Source organism: Acomys minous (assembly GCF_964271855.1).
Source record: "Acomys minous genome assembly, chromosome: 1".
NCBI classification, from domain to species: Eukaryota; Metazoa; Chordata; class Mammalia; order Rodentia; family Muridae; genus Acomys; species Acomys minous.
The window spans coordinates 105,295,764-105,308,493 of record NC_140483.1 but is presented as its reverse complement, the minus strand read 5'-3'; the positions used below and the strand labels follow the sequence as shown (position 1 = coordinate 105,308,493).

Below are 12,730 nucleotides of genomic sequence, written 5' to 3'. Positions count from 1 at the left end.
CTGGCCTGAACTACCTTGGGGCCCCAAATTCATATAGCTGGTGCTTCTGTGACTTAATTTCTCAGTCAGCCACAGTACTGCCATGGTCCCCATACTCCAAAGGAGGGAGGAGGAGGAATCAGAAGCAACTCAAAGTTCAGAGTGGAGGACAAAGTAGGGGCCATCTTCTCCTATGGGGTCGAAAACGAATATTTTAGGCTTAGATAGTCTCTGGCACATATTTTTATGGTTTGGGTTTTTAAAATGCTTTACAAAATGAAACAAACATCTTGACTTAAACAGTTTTCAAAAAGTGGCCTGTGGAACGTGTTTGGCCTATGGAGTAGGATTTCTCAGTCTCTGATCTAGATGTTGCACAACTGTGAAACGTGGAAATTACATGACATATGAATTCTGACGGTACAGATGTAGTTCCCTTGGAACACGGCCATGTTGGTTTGTGTCTGCACCATCCCCAGCTGCTCGAGAAGCAACAGGGAGTAAAGAGGCAGAGATGAGATGACTACGGCCCCGATCTAGTTCCAGAGTAGATATAACACTTGGTAGTAACCAGACCCTCTTGGAAATAAGTTCTCCACACTAAATGCTAAAGCACCGTCCCTTCAAACAGAGGAAGATGGAGCAATTATCATCACTGGCCAACTGGAATACTCACATGAACTGGGCTCGAAGAACTGTTCTCACCCCCCGCCCCCACCATGTACTAAATGATTACATCCACTAGAGAGGCTCAGACAGCTAAGGTCACAGTGACATTCAACCTTGGCGTGTTTGACAACACTCAAAAAGGAGTGGTAAGTGAGTTTAGCGGGTGGCATCTTTGCTTACTGTTGGTTTTTTGCTATTAATAAGACATGGTGCTTTTCAATTCAAGGTTTAATGGTAAGTGTTGGAGCGATCCCACAGGCCCAGCTGTTGGTCTGTGGATGAGTAGTTGACTCTCAATCAGAACAAACAATCTGCCCACGGTCAAGAGCTTGGAGCGGAGACAGATATACTTGACCTTAAATCTCCAGTTTCCATCATACCATAGGACGTGTCATGTACTCCTAATTCGTGACGTTGAAACTACTACCATCATATCGCTCACTGGCAGCCTTGCCAGGTTTCAAGCAATCTATTGTCATTGTTGTTTTCTGACAGCTAAGGCAAGGAATTTGCTGCTGTTACTGTAGTGAGTTTATGATGATAGTCTCATCTATATCTATATACCTACCAAATATTTAAGCCAGACATAATGTTCTGCTTTAAATATTTTGTGTGTGGTCTCAAACCCTGCCAGCTCATAATCTATGAATTAATACTGGTGACAAGCCAGGAATAGGGGTACATGCCTATAATCCCAGCACTTGGGGGTATAAGCAAGAGGATCAAGGTGTTCAAGATACTCCTTGGCTTAGTATTAGTTTCAGGCAAGCCTGGACTACATAAGACTCTGTCTCAAACAACAATAACAAAAAGCTAGTAATACAGCAAGCAAGCAAGCAAGCAATCAAACCAGCCTATCACCCTGGGAAGGGAAGCTTCATCGCATCACAATTGAACTCAACAGTTAAGAAGTTGGAGGAGGAGTCACAGCTAAACCAACCTTTCTGCCATCTTTTTCTATTTTAAATGTCTATACTTTGGTTTCTCTATAAAATGATGGATGAGTTGTAAATACTCTTAATTTCCACGCTAATCAAAATTCCAGGAGAGAGGAATACTAAGTAACAATAGAGTAAGTGTTCAGGCTTTTTTTTTTTTTTTAACAAAACAACACTTCCGAAGAATAACACTCAGTAAGTCTTCTTCCCACCTCTCGGATGACACAGAAGGTTGGATGTTCTCAAACCTTATTTGCTATAACATGCCCTTATTTTGCATTGTGTCTACCAGATCCTGTATCCTCTTACTGAATGGCCCAACTCATTGAGTTGCCTTGGGTAGAGCGACTTCCAGAATTTTCTCATGAGCAAGGAGCCTGCCTGAGTCATCTACACAATAGTAAGTTGAATACTGTTAAGTTTGAGGTTTACAATTCAATATTGAAAATTGGATTATATTGTCTGTTCTAGGGAAAACATTCGATGGAAGAAAAACCCTACTTCAGTGAAGATCAGGAATTTGGATTTAGCTTGGAAACAGCTTTTAAATTCATTAAATAAAAGCGGTGAGAATTCAGATTACTAGAAACACCCTAATGGCAGTAACACCCACAGACTCTACATTCCCGTTAATATGCTTTTCTTTCCTCTCCCTTAGGTAGGCTGAACAAAGCACCTTCTTTTTGTCCTCACCACCTTTGTTACAAAACAATGCTTCCATATAACACCCAGCATGCCTTCTTCCTACAGCTAGGATTACACAGAAGGTGGGGGTATTCTCGAACCTTTGGAGCGGGGATATATTGCTATAACATGCCCTAATTTTGCATTATATCTACCAGATCCCGTATGTCCTTACTGAATGGCCTGCTCATTGAGTTGCCTAAGCTACTGTGACTAAGCTACTTCTCAAATAGCCGGTTCCCATAGAAACAGACCGGCTACCCCATTGTCAGGCATGCATTTCTTTCTATGCATGCAGAGGAAGGCGGAGCCACATACTTTCCTGACAATGGTCAAGAACATAAGTAAATCTGCACTCCATAAAAGAGGCAGATTGCCACTAAGCCACCTTTAGTCTGTGGGGAACAAAGGGGATGCAAGCCATTCCAGTCAGCTTGGTCACCTTCATTGTTTGGAAGAGTTCTGAACAAAGTTCATATTTTTCAAGAACTAATCATCAAATTTGTGTACAACTTCTACCCAATTCTAAGGTCCCCTAATGAGGATAATATTAATTAAGATCTTTTGCACAGTTCTGGGTGCCTCTCAATATCCTTAGCAATGCACTTCCCACCCCAGAGTATCCCTGAGGAGAAGCTAGGCCTCCAGCAAGGAGGCCACAGGTTGATCAAAGCGCCTAGGAAAGTGACGATGCTAGATACTTCCACAATGTCAATGTTAAAGCTGGTACTCCCAGCTCTAGCCAGTTCTCCCAAGAATTCTGGCTGTACCTGCTAGCTACCTTTTTGCTTTTCCAAGTAAATGTGCCCACACTATCTTAATTTGTTCCTTGCACCAAATCTCCAGTTTCCCCTGACAGTTTATCCTTATTTCAAAATATCACCTTTTTTCTTTTAATCTATTATGAACTGCCCCCCTGCCCTGATCCAAGTCACTTCTACACAATTTAAAACCCAACCATTCTCCCTTGACCAGGTTACCTTTCTTCCCCTGCCATTGCCTCTCCATACACATGTAAAGTAATTTAAAGCTATATCACTTTTGCCCATGCCCCCCGCCACCCAGTGACTTCCCTTGTTCCCTACAACTGCTGTGCAGATGGCTGTGAGCTTTGTTCTTGTTTCTGACCACATCTTTAGAAAGGCTGCATCCCCAACCCTACACTGTCACTGCCACTCAACCCCTCAAACAGCAGCAAATGCTTCCATGCTCTTGGTATTTCTTCCTCTTAAAACAATTATTCCTGATTGTCCCAATGGCCTGAGGTCATTCTGCCTTGAGATGCAAAGTTGCATGCAGGAAGATTTTCCTCAAGCAGAGTGCCTGGTGTCTCTGAGGCCACTCCATGGGTGATTTCTATTCTTGGATCTACCATGGTGGGTGGAGAAGACTTAATCTCATGAGCTGTCCTATGACCTTCATATTATGTCATGGCATAGATGAGCACACATACAATAAATAAGAGCAAAAGCCCTGAGAAACAAATGGGCTTCCTGAAGTTCTCCATGAGTCCCATCAATGTGTCAATGAAGGGTAGAGTTACAGAGCTACACATTTCACTTTTGAAAGTTATATGAGAGAAAAACAACAACGAAACCAAACTATATCATGTGCCCTGCTACAATAATAGTAAATAAGGAAAACAGATAGAATCCCATTTGATGAAACTTCAAAATACAAATGGCTGACACTTTAAAAACCTTCTAATGCATAGGGCATCATCGGGAGAGCGTTTTGCCTGTAGACTGCCGAGAATCTGAATGGGAAGTCTTAAGCCAATAGTCCCAATCTTGGTGAGAACTCCACATGCAAACCAACGCTTTATGGCCACAGGCTGCGAGGGGGTCACTAGGGTATGTGCTGCCACCACCTTATTCTACGTTGGCCCTGTTTGTGGCTCTAAGAACAGTGGCTGCTTTGTGCATCAGTGTAGTAGAGGCTTGCGATTTTCTGTGTGATTTTCAAATGCTGCACGTGTAGTCAGCTACTCTTCTACATGTTTCTGCATGAGCTCCAGGTACCTCCAGCTTTCTTCTTTAGGAATAAGGGAGACATCCTGTGGCTTAGTTAAGATGATCATCAAGGCTGTATTAACTATTTATAGGCTATAATTAGCTTTATGTTGTGGGTGTTCAAATAATGACTGATGCAATCGCAGTACTAATACAAAAACAAACACAAAGAACAACAACCCAGCAAGAATTTACTGAATTCTTACTGTGTGTTCACTGCCTAGTAGGGACTTTTTTTTTTTTGACTGATAGATTACTTGACATAATTTCTATTGTCTTCTCATAGAAAACTTGCTTCACCATGAGATGGGCTATATGGGGCTGGGGTTCATGTATGTCGCTGAATACAAACTCAAGTGATGGACTGGTCCAGACCTTAGAGGAACCTGTCCGTGTGTGCACAAGTACTCTAAGACTTCTCGTGGTTGGATCTGTTGTTAATGATTACAAAACTTGGATGGTAAAGCTTAAGGGACAATGTCCCACTTTCACCTCCAGTAGGTCAACATCAGGGACTAAATAGATATAGTTATTGAAGTAAATGTCTGCTGAAAAAAAATGAACACACTGCCGAGTTTATAATGAAAGCATGTTACCTTTTACAGTGTCAGTTTTGATGTTGATTAACCTCTGCTCTCACTGGTCTAAGATTTAGTTTCCTGGCATCCAAGGTAATCTTAGCTTCCATAATCTAAGACTCATAATTTCTTTAGCCATTAAAATATAAGAAATATATATGCAGGGTAATTTTAGAAAATGCCTATGTCAAATTTAAATAATATAGTTTTACATGGCTAAAGTCTTTTAAAGCCAACAAGCAGCACACTGCAATGATTTCTAAGGTTTTAGGAAACCCAAGTACCAGCTAATCAGAGGTCATTCCTGACCTTATTTTTTGCCAACTCATCAACATAAATACTGTAACAACTCTAATATGGGCCCATTAGTACTACTGTCATTCAGGAACTTAGTATCATTTACTATTTACGTCAACTTAGGCCCAACAGAAAAGGGCTGCATGAAAGTATCCATAGTAGAGGTCTTAAAAGCAAAATACCAACTCTGCTAATCATTGCTGCCGACAGTGAGTGACACTTGCCCCACTGACTGTGTTAAGAAAAAACAAAACAAAACAAAACAAAATAAAACAAAACAAAAAACAAAACAGGGCAGGTAGAAAAAAACACTAACAAAAGGCCTTAGCTTGGTACATATTTTAAGAAGCATCCCATCACTTTTCTCACTGGAATTGGGGGGGGGGGAAGCATGAAACGAATGAAACCTGTCTTATTTTTGAGACTTAAAATGAAGCAATCTTTCCTCTTCACCATTTAAATGCATTTTTACCTTACTTGTGTATTTGGCCACCCTAATAAATTATGCTCCTCTTTATAGTTGAAATGTAAATGCCATCCATTGGATGGAAAGCAAATAAGTCAGTCCAAGTTACATTTCCTCCACTGCGGCTCAAAGCTGGTGCTTGGTGTACTCACCCGCCCATATCTGTTGGCGTAGGACCCTGTGAGCAAGGAATGGAAAACGATGATGGTCTCGTCCAGGTCCCAGATGAAGACTCTCTACAAGGGAAGCATCAAGTCAGTGGGACAATTGCTATCAGTTAATTTTCACATGACACTGAAGTTTTGAAATGACAAAGAAATGAAAAAAAAATCTGAATTTATGCCTTTTCAAACACAACTCTCCCTAAGGCAGACTTTTCAGCTCTAAGCTCATATGAGGCACAGGAGGACAGTTGTGTTATTAAAGTCAATGTAAATGTAGAAAACACATAGTTTTTTTTCTGTTCTGTAGTAATGTCTCTATCTCAATTCCCAGGAGATAAACAGTGAGTCGAAGCTGGTCTGCTTATAAGTTCTAAGAGACAGAAGGGCCAGAAGTCAAAAGCCATTCAAAAGAGACCTTATCTCAGAAAATAAGAAGAATTAAAAAATAACTCTTGTGGCTTATTCTAACCAAGTTAACTGTTAAACACTTCATGAGGAAACTGGAGCTTTATCTAGTTTATTCAGTTACCAGAGGATGGGCTATGTGATTGGCTCTCAGTATATCTGAATTCTGCATCCAGCAACAGAGATGCTTAGAAAAACAAAGTATCGTTACTGAACATGTGTATGCTTGTCATCTTATATACAGTCCAGGATAAAAGAACGTCGATACATGACTTACGTTTTATTAGGTATCATAAGTCGTCTAGGCATGACTTAAACCATTGGGAGACTAGAGACGCCGCTAAGTGGCAGAATCCTTGCCCAGCATACGTCAGACCTAGGCTTCTGTTCCCAAGACATGCAACAAAGCATAGGGCATGTGTGAAAAGCGTGTTGCACATGGGGGGCCTGGGAACTGGGACCCGTCCCCTGCAGAAACTGAGGGCTGACTAGATTTTGTTTTTCATCAGATGGTTTCAGTTTTCAGAATTACGCAGCCACCCCACACATACCCTGGGACACCAGGGGGGTTCTTTTGAATTCGATTTAGAGTTCATTTCGAAAAGTTCTTTGAGAGCCTCCAGTCCCCCTTGCCTGTTTCTCTCTTTCCTATTTCTCCTTATACCAGCACATAGTCATGTACATAGATGCTGCTGGAAAATGTTCATCTTTTCAGCCAAAAATAATCAAGTTTTCCACCGTCAGATTTTACTTTGGCAAAACACAGAAACTTAATTGCAGTGGCTTCAAGGCCGTGAAATCTGCCACCCTGTCAGATCTCGCTTAATCTCCCTGCTTTTGAAATCCACCAAAACATGTCTCGGTAGCTGATTATGATTTCAGTTTAGAACATTCCTGATTCCCCCTTTTTAATGTACTCAGACATGCCTTTCATTTCAAAGTGGCATCTACTGTGATCTTTTTAGGACGGCATTTACTTAATTGAAATGGCAGTAATTGACACACAGCAATTGACACACAGTAGTATGGTAGGATTTTCTCAGGCAGAACTGCAAAATTTGTTTCCATTTGCATTTTGTTGTGTGAGAGAGCCTGCCACATAAGCTAAGGCTGGCCTCAAACTCACCATGAGCCAAGAATGACTTTGAACTTTTGATCCTTCTATCCCTGTCTCCTATGTGTCACCACACCTGGCTACTATGCTTTTTGAAAAAGAAAGAAATAGATGCCGTATTGTGTAAACATTATGAAGGAAAATACAGACGTAAACAATTACATAAAGCCAGGAAGACCCTCAATGGTGCAGCCCGTATGCAACTTGTCTGAGGTCCTGTGTTCCATTCCCAGTACTACAGAGCAACATCAGAAACATCTACTAACATATTATGTCAACTCTGAAAACCATGGATAATAGGTAATACAAAAGAGGGAAAATTGTCTTACTTTGTTAATATGAACAGTGTGCAATAACCAATGTGTTGGGGGTGCTTCCTCGCTGATGTTCACAGGCCAATTCTATTGGCCCATTAGTGAGCTATGTGACCCCTTGTTTGTCATTTTAGTATAGGTAATGACATACCTCGAGATCAGAATCCGGGGGAGGTGAGGGGTTATTGTTTCTCCTGCCTCGGCCACGTGACTTCCCATCTGAACCTCGCCGCAGCCGATCGGAATCAGACTCTTTAATGGGTGTTGAAGGGCTGTGGATTGTACTGTACTCTGTAAGGACAGAGGAAGAACGCTCAAGTGCCACCATCGTGGTGCCAAGAATAGCCTTGTTTTAATTCACAGGGAAGCTTAAAGAATAAAGCGCATTCCATTTAGCTTAAATCCTACATTATCTTTTACTTGCATTAGTACATAGCTTGGGAGATATGAGAATACAAAACTTGTTTTGAAAGTACAGTGTGATCAGAAACCACTCAACTTTAACTAAGTGTGTGAGACAGCAGCAGGTCACACTGGATTGCCATGACTTCCCTGGGGTCCCTTTGATGAGCTGGTGCTCCCTCTCCAATGGTCACCATTGCTCCCTCCACAATGCCCTGTACCACTTCTGTCTGAGGCCATAAATGGCCCTTGGCCACCAGGGGAGCCTGATATTTGATTCAGCTGTGGCTCCTCTAGCTACAAACAGGATTCTGGTTCATGGAGAGAGATGAAAAGACAACCAGCCCCAGGGCAGGGAAATCTGAGTCATAGGACAGCTTTTTCCTTCCAAAATGTAAAATCACCACTTTCTCCCTGGTTGTACGTGAGACAAAGAGAGGGACCTGATAAGGAGAGCAGGCTTCTAGACAATGCCCACCCTGGTCTAGCACCCCCCTGGGTTCTCCTCGTGCCTTAGCCCCCTTTTAAAGCAAACCTCTAGCACCAGGCATAACATTCAAACTACTCATCTGGCTAACTCAAAGAAACCGCTGGAGTAATTACATAGAAACCACAAAATAAAGTCCAACTCCAAAAAGGCTGGAAGGAAGAGCTGAACAGACGTTGTGGACCTTGAGGAAGATTCTTATCCTGTGCCCAGAATGAACAAACCGCATCACTCTCACCTCCTGTTCTAGTCAGTCAGTGCTCCCATCAGATAATCTCCACTCTGCCCAAGTTCCAGATGTCCCTGTAATGGTTCTCCGCACGAGGCTCTGAGCCACACTCCTTTACTAGATAAGGGTGGAAATCTATTTAATATGAGTAACTCTTCCGCGCTGTGATCTTGTGGATCACGCAGTACCAGACAGAGACCTATGAAGGCCAATGGGAGGCCTGGCTGCCTTGTCTAGTGTATCCCCAGACTCCCCTCTGCTACCAGGTCCCCTGAGGTCAAACACTGGTACCGACGTTATCCCAAACTGAGAAATGCTTCTCGGGAGCTTCACGGGAGAGGATCTCTAAGCACAGACTTCCACAAGTCATCTCCATTTCTAAGTCACTTGAACCTGTTCTGCACCTCTTGCTAAGTCACAACTCAGCAGACTCCCAGGGCTCAGTGGAGGGACTTGCATGTCCTCTTCATTACAAACAAGATGATAAACTTCCTTATGTAGACAGGCCATGGGGCTGGTATACCCAGAAATCCACCAGGATGACCTACAAGCCAGTTATTTATTTTCATCAGAAAGTCCAAAATGGCGCCAGTCAACAGCTTGGCCTGTTCGGTTAGTAGGATTCATTTTTGAGCTAACTCATTTCACAGAAATGCTAGACTCAACCATAAGGAAGAGTAAAATTATGTTGTTCTCAGGAAGATTGATGAAATTGGAGATTGTCGTGTCACAAGAACTAATCTACATTTAGAAAGACAAATTTTTGCATTCTTTATGTCATAGATTAAAAACCAGGTACAAGATATGTGGCATGAAAGTCACTGACAAGAAAAGGACAAATAGAAAGGAGGAACTAGAAGTGCACCCCCACACAAACAAAACCGTCACCTAAGTCAACATTAACATCCTTTCTTCCTTTTACGGCAAAGGCGCACTGGCAAGGCCTCCAAATGCACCCCTTTAAGGTATTCTAAGCAAGCATTTCTTTTCTGCTTTTACAGAGAACATGGGCTCCAAGCGAATCTTTCAAGTGGTCAAACTGTTTCACAGCTGTATTTTTGAGGAAAATGTCTTAGCCTTGTATTTTCGGAAACATTACACAATGTGTGGAATGTGGGTGGTCCTCATCTAAAATAGAACGCATGGCACTCTTTACCATGGCTTCAGCATGCAACACTCATTTTGCAGAGAAACATCAGATGCATCTTGGAGTCCAAGACCTTCTCTGTAAGAGCTACCTTAAGAGCTACCTTAAGAGCTACCTTAAGCTGGGGACTCACCAGCTTTGGGGAGAGCCTATCTGAGAAGAACTAAAACCATATAGCTCTGTATCTTGTTACATGGTGACATCTGTACCGATTCCTACATTGTTTTTATTTTGTCCACAAGAATACTTCATCTAACTTAAGTTCCACTGCCATAAATTTTCTTACTGTCCACTGCTTTACCTTTTAGTGTATATTTGCCTTTAAAATACAAATTCTAAAAGTTTTGTCATAAATTTTAGGAAGCAAACTATAGTTAAGTAGTCTATTGAGTTCATTGAGCAAAACAGGAAAACATATGTAAAGTCTTTTTATTTTCCTGGTAGAGGAAAAAAATGATTTTAAAAGATTAACCCTCTGACATCTTCAAATATTAAAATATTTATATTTTCACAACTTCTCTTTATTAGGAGGAAGATGATATTAAACCCAATGCAAGCTAGCTTTATTTAAAAAAAAAAATCTCTTCCTTTGTGTTCTCTGGGGTGGAATTAAATGCTCCTAAACCAGCTTTACTGATTCGAAGGGCTTTTCCTCCTGCTACTTGTTCAAAACCAGTCAGCTAATTTAATCTTCTAACCCACTCACTGCTCATGTTTCTCTAACCCTTTTCCAATTGTTCAGCTTTACCCACACTGAGATGTGGGTGTGAAAGTGTTCTGAAAGGCAAGCGCCCCTTTCCTTTGAGAAGTACTGGTCCCTTGCTGGGCTCACAGGCCTCCAGGCAGCACGAAAGTCCTGGACTACACGGTTGTACCAACCAAAGCTCTGCTGATAAGGGCTGAAAATTCATCGACTCATAAGCAAATGCAAGAGGGTAAAATTAAAGGGAAAGGTTACAACACAAGGAGAGGTAGAATTCTGCAGACCATGAAGAAGAACCCGAGGAACAAGTCTAATCAGGACAGGCGAGCCAGTAGAGGCAGAATTGAGAAGCGCTCCAGGTAGGGGCATGTCCAGGATAAGAACAGAAAACTAAACAAAATAAAACACCAAAAGCTGGTCTGGGTCTACAGAGAGCATAGCATCATAACAGGGAAGCTGGGATGACTGACAGTGGAGAATTCAGCCAAGGAGAGGAAGCTTTATCTCTTGGACGGTGAGAGGCTGAAGACAAGTTATACCCAAATAGGAGCAGACCAAGGAGCAGATAATTCAGTTATTCAAATGAGCGGGGAGCTTGGTCCAGACACAGGCGGCCGTAGAAGGGCAGTCAGTCACAGATCTGCGCTACCAATTAGGAGGCACAATCAGTCCCTAACCAGATAAGAAAGCGTCCAGGGTAATACGAGTGCCTGTGATTTGGCAACTGGGAAAACTAGAATACTAAGGATGCAATGTAGGAAGAAGGGGTTACAGGGAGGAATAGAGGGGAAACTTCAAGATCAGGACCAGAAATAACACATTGGAAGAGGTTGCAGGCATCTGCATAACATTCAATTAGGCTACAAAAGCGCAGGAGAGAAGTGTAAAGTGGGTATAGGTTTGACTTGACATCACCTAAAAGAAAAGAATGCAAGGAAATGCAAGCATATGTAGAAGAGATGGGGAAAGAAAGGTGATGGGATTGTGAAAAGAGAAACTAAGGATATTATAGAGAAAGGGGTTTGTAAGGAAGGAGAGAGTGGCCAAAAGCTTCAGACAAAAAAAAAAAAAGACAAAGAGGCAAGAAAATAAAGACTGAATTCAATAGTAAAATAGATTTAGAGTAAGAGATCTTGAGTGAATACAGTAACTGGGTAGACTTGAGAGGGTAGAAAATTAAACAGGAGGCAAGAGTCCCACAGTGACTGGTAGCTCTGCAATCTTTTCTCACCTCTCTACCGCAGCATTGACCAACTCATCATAGTTTTATTGGTTACACTTATTCTTTAACAATTTCACATGTGTGTAGTATGTTATGTTTATTCCCACTCCCTGTCCTTTCTTCTCTCCCTCCTACCATAGTAATCCTTCTTTCCCTAAAGATCCTTTCCCCACATGTCTCTCTCTCTCTCTCTCTTTTTTTTTTACCCAGGATTGCCAGGGTGGCTAAGGGTTTGGAACAATCTCATGGAGTCTGGTAAGCTCACTATTTGATATACGTAGGGACTCAAATCCAACTCTTTCTTTACTGCAGCTGTCTGTGTATATTACCTCACTATTTCTACCAGCTAGACAAGTCCACACACAAAAGAAAGGCTCCTTTAAGAGCTGAGTTAGAAGCTAGTGTTCACCTATTTAATATCAATATTTAGTACCAAAAGAAACCCAACATAGAACCATTAGAATTCTACATTTGCCAATACTGCAGAAGCTTTCCATTAATTCTTCAACATTAAGGAGAAAAACAGGAGGCCTGGAACTCAAGCGTCTGGTCTTGGCCAGTAATTCCCACTTGAACTTCGGGGATGTGCCTTCCAGTTTTTCTAGCTCCACATCTCCTAACTTACCAAGCTGAGGACATAGCTTGGACTGCTGGCCTTTAAAGGTCCCTTATCTTTGGATGAACAGTGGCCAAACTTTCTGAATGGTAGATGCTCGGTCTCCCCTATAATAGTGTAGTCAATGTACAACTAAGAGACCTCCTGGGGAAGTGCAGCCTTCAAGTTCATTTCCTGCTGCATTCTGGCCAAATAGCTCATGCTTTCCTCGGCTTGCCATCTTTTGCTTATGCACAGTGCCAAAGATTTTTAAAAAGGCTTATATCAATATTAAAACAAGTCACTTTTATCACAATCTTATTCA

General features: G+C 41.8%; 1 protein-coding gene across 18 annotated transcripts in view; it reads right to left on the bottom strand.

Moving 5' to 3' along the window:
• The window catches only part of EYA1 (EYA transcriptional coactivator and phosphatase 1), a 166,983-nt gene that overhangs the window by 55,044 nt on the left and 99,209 nt on the right, over positions 1-12,730 (bottom strand). For all 18 annotated transcript variants that reach the window (XM_084792197.1, XM_084792199.1, XM_084792186.1 and 15 more), the window contains 2 exons: positions 7,772-7,911; positions 5,776-5,859 (listed from right to left, as the gene is read on the bottom strand). In XM_084792197.1, the coding sequence (XP_084648323.1) occupies positions 5,776-5,859; positions 7,772-7,911 (224 nt within the window). The remainder of the gene's footprint in view (positions 1-5,775; positions 5,860-7,771; positions 7,912-12,730) is intronic.